This window comes from Mesoplodon bidens, assembly GCF_964165515.1.
Source record: "Mesoplodon bidens genome assembly, chromosome: 16".
NCBI lineage: Eukaryota > Metazoa > Chordata > Mammalia > Artiodactyla > Ziphiidae > Mesoplodon > Mesoplodon bidens.
This window is the reverse complement of record NC_138173.1, coordinates 45,309,314-45,328,299: the sequence shown is the minus strand read 5'-3', so window position 1 is coordinate 45,328,299 and position 18,986 is coordinate 45,309,314. Positions and strand designations below refer to the sequence as shown.

Here is an 18,986-nt window from a genome sequence, read left to right as displayed (position 1 = left end):
GGATATGTGAACAGAAATAGCACTGAATTGTGTATAACCCACATTCTGGGGCTGGCTTACTGTTTGGGAGCCAGGTACACAGATCTTAACACCTGTACTTTTAGAAGCATCTACTCATCTTTATAATTTGGTTGTTTGGTACATGATCTTAAACACTTCAGTAAAGTTTCAAAATTACTTTTTTTCTTAATGTTGTAAAAATACATGAGCATTATAGAAACGTGGAAGAGTAATATAATATCACATTCCAGAACTAGCGTTTTAAATATTTTCGTGTACTATTTTCTTTTATTCTAAATGTATACAAGCATTGAAAAGAAATGATTGGGACTGTACTATACATATAGATTTTTAAAGTTCTGAATTTTTTTGCTCAAATCAATGTAATGATTGTACAAGGATTACTGTTAAAATAAGTTTAAAGATATTCTTTAATAAACCAAAGCTACTGTAATTTATGCCTAATTAAGATTTTTTGCTTTATTTTGTGCTTTGTGCTCTCTGTCTTGTTTTTATTTTTTTTAATTTATTTTTTTGTTTTAGAGTATGTTTATTCAATTAAATGGATTTATAACATTTTATATTAAAGTGCAAGACATGGTGTGGATATTTTCCAAGCACGTGAATTTCAGGTGGCACTAGATTTAAGAGGAACCCGTGTAAGAGAAAAAGGTTTTTTAGAATTCTCTTCCTTATCTAGCCCGTATTAGCTGATTGAATTGAGCATTCTCAATACCAGACTCTAGACACTTGCTTTTTAAAGGCTTACTTCATTGCAGGCAAAGGCATAAGTGAAAATACCACATTGCCATCTCCCCTAAACTCCCACGTTTTATCCCAGGGCAGGTCATACTCTTGGTCTGGGTGTTCAGCACCATGGTGGAGATGCCTGTTGATGGCTGGTGATGCGTAACTTCTCTTGGGTCATAAGTTGATCCTTACTTGGCAGCTCTCTTCCTTTGCTTCTTCAAAGGGAGAAACCAAAGTGTTGAGTAGGATGTGACATGCCATCTTTTTTTTTTTAAACATCTTTATTGGAGTATAATTGCTTTACAATGGTGTGTTAGTTTCTGCTTTATAACAAAGTGAATCAGCTATACATATACATATATCCCCATATCCCCTCCCTCTTGCGTCTCCCTCCCACCCTCCCTATCCCACCCCTCTAGGTGGTCACAAAGCACCAAGCTGATCTCCCTGTGCTATGTGGCTGCTTCCCACTAGCTATCTATTTTACATTTGGTAGTGTATATATGTCCATGCCACTCTCTCACTTTGTCACAGCTTACCCTTCCCCCTCCCCATATCCTCAAGTCCATTCTCTAGTAGGTCTGTGCCTTTATTCCCATCTTGCCCCTAGGTTCTTCATGATCATTTTTTTTCTTTTTTTAGATTCCATATATTGTCTTGTTTTTAAAAATAGGTGTATAGACTTTCCCTCTACTTGCGTTGATTGTTTGTGTTTTTTTTGTGTGTGTTTTTTTTTTGCGGTACGCAGGCCTCTCACTGTTGTGGCCTCTCCTGTTGCGGAGCACAGGCTCTGGATGCGCAGGCTCAGTAGCCATGGCTCACGGGCCTAGCCGCCCCGCGGCATGTGGCATCATCCCGGACTGGGGCACGAACCCGTGTCCCCTGCATTGGCAGGCGGGCTCTCAACCACTGCGCCACCAGGGAAGCCCGCATTGATTATTTTTATCCTAGAAATAAAAGTAGCAAAATACATTTTCATTGTTTATGAAACTTTGTAAAGAGCATTTGAAATCTTTTTGATGTGCACAAATAGAAAACGAGATTAAAATAGGATGTGGTATTTATTAAGTTTTTCAGAACCTTCCTTGAAATTTGCCTTCTCTATTAATAAACTTAGTAAAAGAGCTAAGTGAAATTAAATGTTAAGAAGATAATCATTTTCATGTCAGTAGACTCTTCTAGTCATGGAAACATGCTGACTTTAAGCGTGCTCGTGATGAGTCAGTACCGGCTTGCTTCCACCGTCACAGGATTTGCAGAGCAGCCATGAGTATTCATTTGCGCTTGTACTGAGCACTTTGCTAAGATGCTGGTAAAAATAACGCTGTTTTTCTATGGACTATTTCTAAACTCAGGTGAAATTCCTGGTGGGGTTAATAGCAGATGAGGGGGTTAAGATGATGGCCCTGATTATAATATATACCAGCATGATCTATATATAACAAATTTCTGAGTAATACATGACTTTTCTCTCTAAAAATTGACGTCTGCCTTTTAATGAATAAAAATATTATATTTTTACCATCTGTAGAATATTATGTAGTTGCTGTAGTTATCTTCTCGAGTATAGCATTAATGAAATAAGGAAGAGGGATAGTTTATTAATACTATAATTTCTCATTTCAGTTATAGCAGGTGATTATTCTTGGACCATCTGGTGGTAAAGTTTTATAAGCCGTTGCAAGGAGAGTTCCTTCTTTGAACTCTAGGAAATTAATGATATAGTAGACTTTTTATTTATTTGCCTTTATCATCTTTTCAGTTAAATTGCAGTGTCCAAGTCAGGGTTCACTAAAGTGTGCAACTTGTTTGCTCAAGAGGCTTATGATAAAGCTATATTGATAAATTGAGTGTAGCTTTTGTTGTTATTCCTAGATAAGGCTTATCTGAACCATTGTTCCAAGTTGTTGATAGCTTCACATAGTATATTTCTTTCCTATTTTAAAACATTAATAAAAATTTGAAGTATGCAATGTGTATCTTTTCCAGTTTGCATCCTAAAGAATAATACCATTTTGTATAAGTTTTTACTATTTCATTCCCTAATGAGAATAAACTTGAGTCTTAAAAATAAGCCATTTGACAAGTTCCTAATATGTCATTTTCCTAATTATAAGGAGAATCTTATTTCTAATTGCAGGCCTGAAAGTAAGCAGGAACCTGTGAAAACAGAAATGGGTCCTCCACCATCTCCAGCATCCACGTGTAGTGATGCATCCTCAATTGCCAGCAGTGCATCAATGCCATATAGTAAGTTTTATGTGTAGTACACATTGGTCAGAGTAAGATCCCAGGCAGAGAGCTGTGTTCAGTTTGTTTCTGATTTGAGGCAACTCAGACCATTTTTAATATCTTTTAATATAAATTGTGTTCCTACTAGTTTGATTTTTTTCAGTGTGCAACTTTATTTAAATAGAAAAACCGTATTTACAGTGTTCAGTATTCTTGTTGTTTTTGCGAGTTATAATTTTCTGCAATATGTAAAGTGCATTGCAGTAATAGAAGGAAATAATTACCACTCTAGAATATCTGCCTACCTTTGTTGGGACTATTATTATAGATGGGTTATGGCTCGGTCACAACTTTTGCTCAGAATTTGTAGAATTTAAAAACCTAGATTTACTACCGCACCTTGGATTTAAAGAGTCTTTTTTAAAAAAGCTTCCAAAGTACATTTATTTTCTAGTTTTCATTGCTTTGTACTTGAGGAAATTGAAAGTTAGTTTTTAATAGTCATGTGCTAGTTTTAAGAACAGCCCAGCAGATCCTCCTTTTTAAACATTGGTCCGATAGCCGTAATTTTGAGGGTCCAGAATACGTTTAAAATTTTTAAATACTTCTTTGCAGTTGTTTATAGTAGTGTTAATATCGTTAGGCATTAACAAACATAGATATTTTTCACTGTGAATTCATTTAAAGTGGAAGTTAGTTATGAAAGCTCAATTCATAAAGCAGTAGTTCATGAAATTTATTTAGATATCTCAGTTATGTATCCCTTTACAAATGATCTTTGTTCATATATTTAGATGAAATCTATAAAGTCTCTTTCACATTTTCTTTTTGGTACTTACCATTTTGTTGTTGTCTAAGAACGACGACGGTCCACCCCTGCCCCCAAAGAGGAGGAAAAGGTGAACGAAGAGCAGTGGTCTCTTCGGGAAGTTGTTTTTGTGGAAGATGTTAAGAATGTTCCTGTTGGCAAGGTTTGTTCAGAATATCCAAGAATTAGTTACTAACTGAACTATAATGGTATTGTTTATTGAAGACCTTATGGTTGGTGAGTGCTCATCAACCCTTTCCTCAAGGCTGCTTTATTTATCACCTCTAATGATCTCTTTAGTCCCATCCTTCAATCTGATGCATGTATCTCCTTTGTCTCTGACAGATGAACTGAAGATTATTATACCTCTCCTTGAGCATTTATGGTGATATTCTGCTTTTTTTAAAAAGTGTTATTTTGGAATAATTTTAGATTTACAGAAAAGTTGCAAAGAGATAACATTACTTTTTGATACAGCCCATTCTTTGGGACTTATACAGTTTTAATGGAGATGATCTTCCATAACATTTAAAAATCTTGCTACTGTCTTTAAGCTTCTACTTTCTCTTTCCTTCTTCCTGGAGAGGGTCTTGCCTCCTAAGAAACCAAGTGAGTAGAGTTCATCAGCTGGAATGCCATTAATTTCACCTTTGTCCTTTCACATTCTTAAAAACAAAATGGGGCTATAGCTGTAGAATACCTGCAAAGTAACTTTTCCTGATTGCTCTTTAGTTTCTGAAATGGGATGGTCTTTCATTTGGACTTAAAGGGCAGAGTAGATACATCATGTCCTGCAGTTTACAAAGGCCTTTTGATTTCAAATAGAACTGTAGTTTTCGGGCAGCTATGTTTTTCTAAGACGATCACATTGGCTTAAAATCAAAAGCAGTAAGTAGCAGAGGTAGGACTCAAGTATTCTGGTTTCAAGTCCTGTGCTTGGCTTTGGGTGCATTGCTCACTCTACCTATGTTGTCTGTGGATAATATGTCATGGAAGTAGATGTCAACAGTATATTTGGTGAGTGTGTTCAGGTTAATTTTACAACTTGACGATCATTGAAGAAACATACTCCTAAGGAATTAAATGCCTTCAGTGTTAAATTGGTTCAGTGACTCTAACTTGCATATTGATTTCATATGAGTTAGTGTTAACATTTATCGTATTTACCTGTATTCTAGGTGCTGAAAGTGGATGGAGCCTATGTTGCTGTAAAATTTCCAGGAACGTCCAGTAATACAAACTGTCAGAACAACTCTGGTTCAGATGCTGACCCTTCTTCTCTCCTTCAGGATTGTAGGTTACTTAGAATTGATGAACTGCAGGTAAGTGTAGAGAACTCACTCAGCAGGTGAATGCCGGGACCCTGAGTATGTTACAGATTGGAGAGCAAAATTCCTTTTGTCATGCAGGTTGTCAAAACTGGGGGAACACCAAAAGTTCCCGACTGTTTCCAAAGGACTCCTAAAAAGCTTTGTATACCTGAAAAAACAGAAATATTAGCAGTGAATGTGGATTCCAAAGGTAAAGATTTTGTAACTTTTCTAACTGGCATACTCCATGTTCTATTAATACTTGTGCAGTAAGTGGGGATTAGATAAAGTGGTTTGGGGCATTTGGCAGTTTTTGTCCCCTGTGTGTAACATTATGGAATGAAATGTATCTACATTTGAAATGTGGCTAGAGATGTAAAATTTGGTAGGTACTTACTAGAGTTCACTAAAGATGTGTAACTTTTTTTTTTTTTTTTTTTACATTTATGTGTTTCTGAAGGTGTGCATGCTGTTTTGAAGACTGGAAATTGGGTACGGTACTGTATCTTTGATCTTGCTACAGGAAAAGCAGAACAGGAAAATAATTTCCCTACAAGCAGCATTGCTTTCCTTGGTCAGAATGAGAGGAATGTAGCCATCTTTACTGCTGGACAGGTATAGAGGCTTATTTTTGCTTTTGAAAATTTAAATGACAACATTGACATTTTTGTGATGCTTAGGGTTTGGCTCTAGTTTGCTGGTTATTAAACATTGAAGAATTGAGAATATTCAACATATTTTAATACTAAGTTTCTTATTTGGTCACTATTACAAACATATAAAATCTAATTTGAAAATAAATATAACTATTGTAAAAATCAGACATAACATTTTTGATTGGGAGCCATACTTTTTTATTTTCACCTCTCTTACAGGAGTCTCCTATTATTCTTCGAGATGGAAATGGCACTATCTACCCCATGGCCAAAGATTGCATGGGAGGAATAAGGGATCCTGATTGGCTTGATCTTCCACCTATTAGTAGTCTTGGAATGGGTGTACATTCTTTAATAAATCTTCCTGCCAATTCAACAATCAAAAAGAAAGCTGCTATTATCATCATGGCTGTAGAGGTAATCTGACTTTTGAAACTACTTGGCATTTCAATTCAGAAGGCACTGCTGGAGTCTAGGGAAACAACCTTGAATAGATCATTCATTGCCGCTTCCCTAATGGGAACTAATAGTCTATTAGGACAAGAGAGATGCGTATACCATTGATTACAGTGTGATTTAAGCGTTTGAGTAAGGCATGCATAATGTTGTAGAAGTACAAAAGGGAGGGCTGTAAATCAAACTGTCACGGTAGAGGCTTCTCTGAGGAGGTGATGCCTGGATATAGTTTTAAAGAATCAGATAGGGGTCTCCTAGATGCAGGATGAAGGTAGGAAGTGTTATCCCAGGCACAAAGAGCAGCCTTTGTGAATCTCAGAATGTACATGTTGGGAGAACATGTACACTCTTTTAATATAACTAGAAGGTAGGGCTTATACGGATCAATGAGTGGCAAGTGATAAGGTGGGAGAAAGGCACTGGGGTGCCTTGTGTGTTAACCTAAGGGGCCTGAGCATTCCCCTGAAAGCTAGGAAGAGAAGGATTTTAAGCTGTTTTGTGTGTGTGTGTTTTTAAAGAAAGATGAGCAGTGGATGGAGAACAGAAGTTTAGAGACCAGATAAAAAAGCTACTGTAATTATCCATGTTAGAAACAAAGTAAGCTTGAACTCTTGGAAATAAGGCTGAGGGGATGGAGTTAAGAGATCTTAAGGAAGTAGAAGCTCTAAAGCTTGGTGACAGGATGTCAGCAGTAAATGAAAAGAAGTGGTTGTAAAGCTTCTGATTTAGCTGTGGTTGATAGGGAGATGAAAAATAGGAGAAACTGGAACTTCCCTGGTGGTCCAGTGGTTGCAGCGCCCTGCTTCCACTGCAGGGGGCATGGGTTCAATTCCTGGTCAGGGAACTAGAATCCCGCATGCCATGCAGTGCAGCCAAAAAAACCCAGAAAAATAGGAAAAACAAATGGGATAAGGGGACAGGATGAGTTTAGTTTTGAACATATTGTGGTTGAGGTGTTTGTATTTGTTAGATGTGGAGGCAACACCACTGGAAGTTATTGGAGCAATTTGAGCAGAGATTGACCTGATTTGCTTTACATTTTCGAAAGATCACTGCTGACACGCTGAGAATACAAGGGGGATGGGTTGGAAGTAGGGAGGCCAGTTAGGAGGCTATTAAAAGAATTCAGGTGGAAGGTGATGTTGGCTTGACCCAGGAGGTGGGATAATAAGTGATTAGACTCTAGATATACTAGATACGTTTTAAAGTAGAGCCAACAGGATTTGCTTATGGCTAAATATAGGGTGTCAAATAGAGAAAGCAGAGGGCAAAAGGTTTTGAAGAATGAAGTTGCTGTTTATCGAGATGAAGACTGTAGGATTGAAGCAGGTTCTGGAGGGCGAGATCAGGAGTTTAAGATTCTTATCAGATACCCAAGAGGAGATGGTGAATAGAGAGTTAAGTTATGTAAGTTGGAAGACCAGGAAAGAGGGGACCAAGCTGGAGAAGTGTACTTAGGAGTTGTCAGTATATCTGTGATATTTAAAGGACTTACATGAATGAGATTACTAAAGTCTTGGAGGAGAAAAAAGATCTAAGGCCTGAGCCATGAAAATAGTCTCAGCATTTAAATACCAGGAGATAAAAAGGAACCTGCATGGGAGACTGAGAAGGAATTGGAGGAAAACAAATGAGTGTTGTCTTGGAAGCTAAGCAAAGACCATGTATGTGTCAAGCAGAATGTGTTGTTCAAGTGTATCAAATGATGCTGTAGGACAGTAAGGCGTATACTTTTGGGTTTGGCTCCATCTAGGTCATTGTTGACAGTGGGGATGCAGGCCTGATTTAGGGTGAGCTAAGGAGAAAATGGGAGTTGAGGAACTTAGACAACTCTTTTGAGGAGTTTTTCTATAAAAGATAGAAATGGAGCTTAGAATGGGAGCTTATTTACCCTCCATTAGGTTGGAGGTGATAAGCAAACTTATTAGAACTGCATCTAAAATAATCAGAATCTAGGTGCTCCTGAGAGATACCCATGAGCTTTTGTTTAGAGACACAGTGCTCATATTCTTAGTTTAGCTTTAATTGTCAACCTACTAGACTGACTAGTGGTTCCAAACTGGTAGGGGTATGGGGTTGAAGGAGGTGGCCGTGGCCTGAATGTGGCCCCTAGAAATAGCCTTCACATCATTTAAAAATTCTTGATTGGTTGCCAACATTCAAAAATCACAGGATTTATATTTAAAACTCAGATTTTCAGGTGCTCTTAAAGAATTAGAAGATCTGGTGATATTGGGCCATTATAAAAACATTAAGTCCTCTTAGAGGCTATACATGGTGTCTCCAGTTCATTGCAGTTCCCACTATTTAAAATTTGTTGCTCTAAGTCCAAATGTTAGTCACCATTTATTTATTATACGGTTTGTGTTACCTTTCTTACAGCCAGCCTCCTCCACTCACTTATACTTTTGCATATGCTTCTGTAGGCATTTGATGCTCTGACCCCTGCACTTTGTCAGCATCTCAAGGGTAAAGATAAAATGTGCCATCATCCCAAAGGTAGCGATAAAGTGTGCCATCATTTATCTTTCTAAATAGCCTTCATTTACTAGGGCTTGGTGCACAGTAGACGTGCAAGAAATTTTTGCTGAACTCTCTGCTTTGTGTTATAAGAATAAGTGACAACATACAGTGATGCAGAATAAACATAGTAAGCGTGGTATTGATACTGTCAGTGTGAGAGCCCATGTACTGCCCAGCAGGTTGGAGATGAGAGCTCCCTGTAGAGTAGCTGCTTCAGCCAGATGACTGGCTGATTGCTTGAAAACATTCTATATATCACAGCAGTGTGCAGCAAAATATCTTAATTTTAGTTATTTTTAAATGTACTGCACTTTTTATTCTTTGGAGAGACTTTGACAAATTCTCTCAACATATTGATTAGTGCATATTTGCCACTAGACTTTGGCAAATTTAGTCTTATGTGGCCCACCTCATATTCTTGAACTGGAGCTTGCAATTTATGGGGTCACGTCAGGATCATAGTTAGTTCCACAGTCAGAAGGGCTTATCTCACGTGTGTCAAGTACTGAAAACAGTTTTGTAGCTGTATTTTCTTGTGTCCTTCTTCCCCCATTGTTACTTCCTCTCATCCCCATAAGGTTGGGGGAAGGGATGGGTTATCTAGGCAGTTTGTGGAGAGCTGGCAAGTTCAAAAGCATCTCCCACCTGCTTTCTTCCAGTTCCCAATTTTAGTTAAAATGAACAGATATGCTTGTTTTCCATAACTAATGCTTTACATTCAGTCGATTAAATATCCCATAACTATAGTTTACATTCTGAAAAAAGTACATTTGAACCCTTTGGTCTATTTATGCTGTGTCTTAGTTTGTTTAGGCTGCTAAAGACAGAATGGCTTATAAACAACCGAAATTTACTTCTCATAGTTAAGGAAGGTGAGAAGTTCAAGATCAAGGTGTGGGCAGATTCGGTGTCTGATGAGGGCCCTTTCACTAGTTCACAGATGGCCATGTGTCCTCACACAGTGGGAAGGGAGAACTCTGGTCTCCTCAGCCCCCTTTAAGGGCAGTGATCACATTCATGAAGGCTCCACCCTCACGACCTAATGACTGTCCAGAGGCCCTACCTCCAAATAGCATCCACATTTGGGATTAGGCTTCAACATGAATGGGTGGGAGGGTGGGAAATATTCCATCCACAGCATGCTGTTTCTCAGGTAGAAGATGATATAAATACTTGATCATTACTACCATGTCTTTGACAATGAAGTACATTAGTTGTCACCTTTGGGGATTGTGTCTGTCGTTATTTCTGGGGGGAGTTGAAGGTTTTGGTTTTCATGTACCATAGTGTGATGTAAATGTAACCTTAAAGAGCACAAGAAGGTGAGACTAAGCTTGGAATAAAATGTATACCCTATGCTTAATTGGTTAACAATATTAATAGGGTTCTAATTTGATAGTTATATATGATGTAAATAAGGGTGCTGTATCAGCTATGATCTATAGGTCCAGTCCAGCCACTCCCATTTATGCATTGTATATCTGGCTGCCTTCCTGCCACAGTTAGAGTTGAGTTAGTTGCAGAAGCTGAAGATATTTATTGGTCCTTTACAGAAGGTTTACCCACTCTTCCATTCCTGTCAGTTGTATTCTGTGCTTAAGGGTACCTTCAAGTTCAGCTTCTTTTGCCAGGCCACCTTAAATTATCTCTGTGTATCTGCAGAGCTGATTATATTACCGTGTTGGCCAATGTGAACTTTTTGACGTGTAATGTGCTATACAAATTCATTGAAGTTCTTTTCCTAATTTGTCTGAGCACAGAAACAAACCTTAATGCAGCACATCCTACGCTGTGACTATGAGGCCTGTCGACAATATCTTATGAATCTTGAGCAAGCGGTTGTTTTAGAGCAGAATCTACAGATGCTACAGACATTCATCAGCCACAGATGTGATGGAAATCGAAATATTTTGCATGCTTGTGTATCAGTTTGCTTTCCAACGAGCAATAAGGAAACTAAAGAAGAAGAAGGTGAGATTAAGAACTGTAACATGATCTTTGAGAGGAATTTTGGGCAATTTTGAAAATATAAAAATTATTAAAAGAAAGAAAATCACTGTAAAGAATTTGTATGTACTTTTACTTTGCTTTGTAAGATCTAGGAGTCTCAGAAGGTAAAAATGCCTGTTAGGATGAACATGTAACATGAGTAAACAAAATTTTTATCAATGTGTTTCTGTTGCCTTAAATTCTAATTTCTCTGTTAAGTACAAACTATATATATGATACTTAAGAGCTTTACTGATTTTATAATTGCAGGTGACTTTTATTACCATGGAATTATTTAGCAAGTTAAGTCAAATTATATTGAGGCAACTTTTATCCCAATTTTCAGAATGTAGAGGGAAAAATAACCTAGTGAGTTGTTAGATGTTTTTGGAAAAGTAAATAAGCTTTTTGCCATAAAGTTTTTAATTGGCTAAGTGAAGGGGGAAACTGAAAACCTAAAGTGTAACTGTGTAATTCATAATGGTTTTCCTTATTTTGAATTCTGCAGATGATATTCTGGTAGCTACGTTTTTGAACAGTGGTTTGCAAGTTTCTGACCTTTATCTCATTATCACTGACTGACTAAAGGATTATAAGTAGTGTATAAATTAAGACTGAGGTACCGATATGTAGGCCTTTTCTTCCTTGGTAGTGAAAGCTAAATTTCAGCCTACTTGTGAATAACCTTATTTTTTATCTTTGGGGGTTGAAAAGTAAGGCAGAATAAGGAAATAAGTCACATTAAAGGTCATAGTTCAGTCTAGCTTAAGTGTTGCTCTAAGGAGGGAAAATTAAGCTGTTATCACTAGTATGTGAATTAGAATACTAAAACACTTAGCAGTTAGCATTTAATGGCCTGTACATACTTCATCTCTTAGTTATTTTTGAAGTTTAAATTGATCCTAATTTTTTTCTCTTATGTTTCAGAAGCAGAGCGCTCTGAAAGAAATACTTTTGCAGAAAGGCTTTCTGCTGTTGAGGCCATCGCAAATGCAATATCAGTTGTTTCAAGTAATGGCCCAGGTAGTCGGGCTGGATCATCAAGTAGCCGAAGGTAATGTGATTTTTACCAGGAAAGTTTAATTGGTGGAAACATAATCCAAGTACAGAAAGAAATGTACCTCTTTCCTATCATATGCATGAATTGGTGGGTCCTCTTGTTTTGTTTTTGTTCCTCCCAATATCAGCCTGGGAAAAATACCTGACAATATCTAGTTAGAGTTTAGGTGTAAAACAGTAGGACCTAGGATCCTTCAAAAATTTGAGGTAACTTAGACAAGTAGTTCAAACTTGATTCTTTGAATGTGTTTTAAACTCATCATTCATGTTTCCTAGGAAGTTATTTTCTTTAGTTGGAGAACAAGTAATATAATAATTGAAAGAACCTCAATCTTTTATTTTCAGATTGTTTACTTAGCTCAGTTTCTCAGATGTCCTAAAGATCTGGGAAGAAGTGAAAGGCTGATGTATATTATAAATGTTTGGTATTTTAAATTTTCAGGCTTTCTGAGTTGTGGAATGGACACTTTATAACACATTAAAAATTACTAGATGTTTGAATAGATGAAGACTATAAAGAATTCAGGATACAGCTGTTTGTAGGTTTTTTCCCCCCCCCAAAGGAAAACACATTTATATTAGACATGAGAGCCAAAATTCTTGGATACTTCACAAATCATTAATGGAAGCACTGCTCACTGTGCTAATGTGATAGGTTGTAAAGTCTACTTAAAACGAAGACACTCTTTTGCTTATTTTCTGTTCTATATTCAACTTTCCCTTTAAAAACGATTCTTCTAAAATTGGTTCCAACTTGATAGCTTCCCAGGTTCAAAAACATCCTGAAGTGAGGTTTATCAAAAACTATTTATGGGTAACCAAATTGTAATTTAAAATAGTACAGAAACGTTATGTAGACTATGCAAAATGGAAATTATCATTTGTTTAGGACTACACTAGGCAAAATGTTTGGTCTAAAATGGAAAGCAACTTAAATTCTTCATGAAGAATTTAGTGTCTGAATTATTTCAGGTATTTCATTTCCTCAGGGAAAATACAGGTGCAAATCAAGTTGGACTCTGATATGGTTGGTCCAATGCCAGTGCTGCCATCTTTTTTTCATGTAAGGATTATTTTGAAGGCAAAGACTAAAAGGAGCTTCAAGAGTGGGTGATGTGTTGCTCACAGAAATAATTTGCAGAGTAAGCTCCTTTGAGGCATTTGCCGAAGATTTCACTGCAGTGCTCTTAACCAGTTCAAACTCAGGGCTGCCGGTTGAACAGATGAAAGCACAGGAGTCTTATTATCCACGCCGGGCAGTAGGAAGTCCACAGACTCTGCTTCATTGAAGTGAAACCCTCCTCTAGCCTACAATGGATTTTCTAGGCGATACCCCTTGATGAGTATGCAGGCTGGGATTCATGAGCTGTAAGCTCAAAACTGATGCAATTTCAATATTGAATGGAGTACTGTTAAATGCCTTCAGATGATGATTTGACTCAGAAGTTTTGTTATGTGACTCAATAGTGCCTGAGTACAAAGGGCAGATTTAGTGGAAAGCTTGATTGATGCATCTGATTGCAGGTGTATGTACTCTAGAGATTATTAATCTGGAAGACACATGACCTTCGCTTTTTTGTCACAGTGGTATGTTTGAACATGACTGGATTCTAAGGCTTCTGTAGCATGGATATAACGTGCTTACAAAGAGGAAATTACATCAACCTTGAATTCTTCCATATTGTCAGAAAATACGATGACTCCAGGCAAGCCTATACGAAGAAATGTCAAAACTCTGAATCTTAGCAGCCAAGGTGGTATCTCCTCAGTATTGTCCTCAGCCACTGAGGATACAGGTGAATCTTCATGAATTGTGTACAACATCTTGAAGAATAATTTTCTTTTTTTTGTTTTTTTTGTTTTTTGTTTTTAAAGAATCTGTATGAGGAGCTGGGCATTGTACTTAAAAATGTTCCCAAGACCTAATGAAGAAAAAAGGTAGAGGACAATTTTTTTAAATGACAAGGAATGACCCCCTCATATAATACTGAATTGACTACATCACAACAACAAAGTTGGGAGTTTGCAAGTTCAAGATGAGACTATGGTCTCAATTTATCTTCACTTATTCTTAATCTGCTCTAGGCTAGAGGTTGGAGAATAGCCCATATATGTTTTGTTTGGCCTGTGCAATGTTAAAAAAATTTTTTTTTCTTTAAAATTTGAATGCCTTTAGATGAGTATGTATGCCTCTAGTTTGCCACGACCCCCTACTTCTTACACCTGACTGCCCTTTCCTCAGTTTATTTTACTTTCCAGGCCCAGTAGGCATTGTGTTTGCGACCCTGGTGTAAGCATTCTTCTTGATAAGCCCAAAACATGCATTTATTTTCAGGTTATTTGCAGTGCTTCCCAACCACCGCTGATTTTTTTCTCTCTGTGTGTTTTGAGTAAGACACATTAGGATACCAAGTGTCTATGTTGAGCTTATTTAAAATTGTGTAGGAGCATCACAGTGTGAAGTCACCCAGGTGTGTGCTGTTACTGGTACGGAGCCTGCCATGCTCTTTGGGTGATATCTTGGACAGGGAAGTGACCTTGACTGAAAGAATCATAATCACTGTTCCCTGCTCCCTCCATATTATAAAAACTCTTGAACTCACATTTCTAAATTGGGAGAGAGAAGACACCGATACCATAAAAGAATTAACTGTAGGTATTTTTTAATAGTGCATACTATAATAACTAGTATATTTTTTGAGACATTAAAATTTACTTTGCAGAATCTTCCAAAAAATGTTTCTCTTCCCCAAGGTACATCGTCATACACAAGCCTTATAAAATAGACGGGTTCCTGAAAGTAGCTTCTAAAAGAAATTTTTGTAAATGCGTTTAAAAAAATTTTACTCATAAAACTGAAAATGTATTGCTATGGAAATACACACTTACCCTCGGATTAAATAATAATTAGAGATTCAAACATTAATACAGATCTTTCTGAATTATTTATTTGCAGACATACAATGCTCACCTGGTAAGGTGTTAGGTTTTTCACATCAGAAATGTTATGTCTTTGGGATTAAATCTGCCTGGGAGAAAGCAGTCCCTTATGTGTTGCCTGGCCCTTAAAATTGAATTCTTACTCTTTATTCATTTAGAAGCTCTAAAATTGTGGCCAAGTGAAAGGATTTGCCTTATGTGCTCTCTCTTAATTGCTGCTAGTTTTTAACGTGTTAATTTTGTAGCTTTTGTAAGCTTTTATTCAGAGGTACAGATTTTTGTACAGGTAGTTTACTAGTTCCCCTAATGAGGTCTGTGTTTGTGATTATTTCTTTATCTTTTTAGCGATGTGCACACCTGTAGAGCAGGAGAAAAAAAAATCACGCCCAGATATTAATCTAACAACACATTTTACAAGCTCCAGGTTCATTCATTAATTTCCTTGGGATGAAGTTGTACTGTTAAAAAAACTTTTTTGTATAAAAAATAAACCTAAATTGGTCTTTGTTTGAAAACTACTTACTGTGTGGATATTAGTTCCATTGCTTTTGAGATCACAGAAAAGGGGTTTAGTGGGCTAACAGTATTGGTTTTGTGCTAATCAGTATGTTTTGCTAATGTCTACTATTGAACTTAATTCTTACTGATGATAAACAGGGGACAGAATTTTTTTTGTTTTAATGTTCAGCTGTTCATTTATCTTAACTGTATGAAAGATTATTTCCTAATCTTAACTTCACTGCAACTTTTGTTCCCGGTGCTTAAGTTTCTGTGGGAGCTTAATATAGTGGTTTTAGTGCTGAACCTGGGTACTAGGATCCCCCAGTTGCATTTCCATCCCTTGCTGACTTATTCTGTGATTCCAGAATTGGCATTTGTACTTCACTTTCCTGCCTGGAGTATTTGCTTGTAGAACAAACTTTCATCTCAGATGAGAAGTTCTGTGCACCTTATCCTTACACTTAGATGTGGTAGTGAGCTCTGATTTTGTCCATGTTCTTCTAGTTTGAGATTACGGGAAATGATGAGACGTTCATTGAGAGCGGCTGGTTTGGGTAGACATGAAGCTGGAGCTTCATCCAGTGACCACCAAGATCCAGTTTCACCCCCCATAGCTCCCCCTAGTTGGGTTCCTGACCCTCCTGCAATGGATCCTGGTAAGATCTGTTATTTTATTAAGTGTTTAACAAAAAGACAGGGTCGTGAAAGAAAAGAAATAAACATTTCAGTGGGATATTTAGAAATCTGAAATTGTTAAAATTAGCATAATGAGTATTATAACTAGCTTACATAGATTTGGTTTAAGATGTTTGTAACTTAAAAATTAAAATTCTAGAAAGTCTTGTTAGATATTCCTCTTCTACTGAAATACATATTTCTGTACTGGTAAGAAGCTAGCTAATAATATATCAAGATAAGTCAATAATTTGCCTAGTGGATTCCTTCTCTTATAGTTTGGAAGAGAAGCATCCACTTAAGCCTCTGTCCGATTTGACCTTTGGCTTGTTAAGGCCAGTTAAAAGAACATGTTAGGGATATGTTGCCTATAATGATGTACATCCTGCTGTTCTGTTTACTGAAAGATGGTGACATTGATTTTATCCTGGCCCCTGCTGTGGGATCTCTTACCACAGCAGCGACTGGCACCGGTCAAGGACCAAGCACCTCCACCATTCCAGGTGAGAATCTCTACTATTTTATCTACCTAGGCATTTGGAAGATAAAACTAAACACTTTGTATATAGGTTTCTACAGATCTACACTTTATCTCAAGGAGACTTCTTGGCTTGAAAAATATCTAATTCTGTGACTTATCTTCTGTATATCAGTGAAGTTGTGGTGTGTATGTGCATATATTACATCAGTTGAGATTTATAAAATGTGTTAATGTGTTCAAATTCTCTGTAATCAAGTTATTAATGTGTTACCAATACTCGAATATTTTTCTGGTGGTTTATTTGATAGATACTTGGTATATTATTCTAGAATAGTCTTTCACTCTGTTTTGTACACTTTTGTTACCAAATGGGTCTGCTTAATTACAGGTCCTTCCACAGAGCCATCTGTAGTAGAATCCAAGGATCGAAAGGCCAATGCTCATTTTATATTAAAATTGTTATGTGACAGTGTTGTTCTACAGCCCTATCTACGAGAACTCCTCTCTGCCAAGTAAGAAGTTTAATATACTTTTGATATGAAGATTTAGCTTTACTCCTTTTACTGTTAAGTTGATCTTGCAACATATGGAACAATTACCTTTATTGAATTTAAAATTTATCAGAATCTAGCATTGTATTTTCTGTGTTACTAAGTAAGCTCTCTTTAGTGAAAGAGGCCTTCTGAATATAATACAGGGTACACTAAATGAATAGAGTTTGATTTTATGTTAGCTTGATGAGGGTGTGTATATATATGTTAAAAAGATCACAGTATAGTTGCTCTCAAATGTTGAGTCCATAAATTAGTTACATCACTGTCACCTGGAGAACTTTAAAAATTATACACATTCTTCCCCAAGCTCTACACTAGAAGTAAAACTCAGCAGGTCTGAAATGGGGCCTGGAATCTGTGTTGTGAAAATCCAAGGATGATTCTTATGGTTTCTTTGGAAATCTTGGCTTACGGAATCATCATGAGATCATACAGAGCTTTTGATAAGTATTCTGTTGTAAGTGCTCGTTAACCGTCAATAGGTTACATCTCTACCTGCAGCTTGATTGTTTATCTTCCTTTACAAACTCATAATGATGAGTGTTTTTATAATAGTTATTAATCTGTGCCAAGCTCAACTTGCATTAACTCTTATTCTAGGTATAACTGTCTGGAGTAGATAATATTATCTCCACTTTACATTTGCAGCAGTGGGCTTAGAGGTTAATTAACTTGCCCAGGCTCACAAAACTATTGAGTGGCATAGCTGGAATTCCAGCCCTGGTATGTGTCTTTATTACAGAACTGGGACTCCCAGCCTTGACCCTTATGTCACCTTCCCTATTTAGTACAAGAAGTTGTTATGAGTTTTTTATTTTTGAGGGCGAGGGAGTTTTCATGTTTAACTCTTAGTGCCCTTTGGATGAAAATGACCAAATTTATGAAATTATGATATAATGAAGGCTGCCCCACACTAGTAAAATAAGTCACTGGATTATAAACAGAGTTATTACAACAGAAGCATCTTAATAATTTATTAGTGGTTTGAGGCATAGATAAAAATGGTTTATATACAGATACAGTATATCTTTCTGTTTTTATTTTCTCAATTGTCATTTTTTTGCATTTATGGTATTTTTAAGCATATTATCTTTGTATAATTTCCTCGTGGTTGTGTCTAAAAAGTTATTTTATGTTCTTATTCCCTTTCTCTTTGTTGTTAATCCATTTTATATTTCTACAATTCATTTCTATTTCACTAGTGCTTTATTTTAGTACCCTCACAGTGGTTGACTTTTTCCTCCTTTATCTAAAAAACATATAAAATATCTGGAAAACACCCAATATGCCACTGTATTAATAAGCTGATGTTACTAGGAGAGGCAGTGTTCTTTTGCCTGACTTTTAGGTAATAAGTATAGAGATGATCAAACTGGCCCTTTTTGCTTTGTTATACTACAGATACAGGAGAATTTCCTAGAGTTGCTAACACAATTTCCTAAGTGATGTATCTGGAAATTATTTACCGTGGAGATGACTCAGTAAGAAAAGGGTTTTTTCTTCTTTTTTTATTGAAGTATAATTGACTTACTATGTTAGTTTCAGGTGTACAACATACTGATTTGATATTTTTTTACATTACAAAATGACCACCACGATAAGTGTAGTTACCATCTGTCACCATACAAAGTTATTACAATATTATTGATTATATTCCTTATGCTGTCCTCATGACTTATTTATTTTATAACTGGAAGTTTGTACCTCTTAATCTCCCTCACCTATTTCACTCATTCTGACCTCCTGCCCTCTGGCAACCACTAGTTTGTTCTCTGCATCTATGAGTCTGTTTCTGCAAGAGGCTGCCCTTTTCTCCACATCCTCGCCAACACTTGTTATTTGTTGTCTTTTTTGATAATAGCCGTTCTGACAGATGTGAGGTAGTATCTTACTGTGGTTTTGATTTGCATTTCCCTGATGACTAGTGATGTTGAACTATTCACGTGTCTGTTGGCCATCTGTCTGTCGTATGTCTTCTTTGGAAAAATGTCTGTTCAGGTCTCCTGCCCAGTTTTTAATCAGATTGGGGTTGTTTGATGTTGAGTTGTATGA

At 36.7% G+C, this 18,986-nt stretch overlaps 1 protein-coding gene across 7 annotated transcripts in view; it reads left to right on the top strand.

The window, feature by feature from the left end:
- The window catches only part of UBR5 (ubiquitin protein ligase E3 component n-recognin 5), a 139,284-nt gene that overhangs the window by 72,174 nt on the left and 48,124 nt on the right, over positions 1 to 18,986 (top strand). For 6 of the 7 annotated variants that reach the window (XM_081258173.1, XM_081258172.1, XM_081258170.1 and 3 more), the window contains exons 15-25: positions 2,891 to 3,000; positions 3,841 to 3,953; positions 4,969 to 5,112; positions 5,200 to 5,311; positions 5,561 to 5,715; positions 5,976 to 6,173; positions 10,496 to 10,706; positions 11,652 to 11,778; positions 15,729 to 15,880; positions 16,307 to 16,402; positions 16,769 to 16,892. In XM_081258173.1, the coding sequence (XP_081114299.1) occupies positions 2,891 to 3,000; positions 3,841 to 3,953; positions 4,969 to 5,112; positions 5,200 to 5,311; positions 5,561 to 5,715; positions 5,976 to 6,173; positions 10,496 to 10,706; positions 11,652 to 11,778; positions 15,729 to 15,880; positions 16,307 to 16,402; positions 16,769 to 16,892 (1,542 nt within the window). The remainder of the gene's footprint in view (positions 1 to 2,890; positions 3,001 to 3,840; positions 3,954 to 4,968; positions 5,113 to 5,199; positions 5,312 to 5,560; positions 5,716 to 5,975; positions 6,174 to 10,495; positions 10,707 to 11,651; positions 11,779 to 15,728; positions 15,881 to 16,306; positions 16,403 to 16,768; positions 16,893 to 18,986) is intronic. The other variant, XM_081258169.1, reaches the window with a different exon arrangement.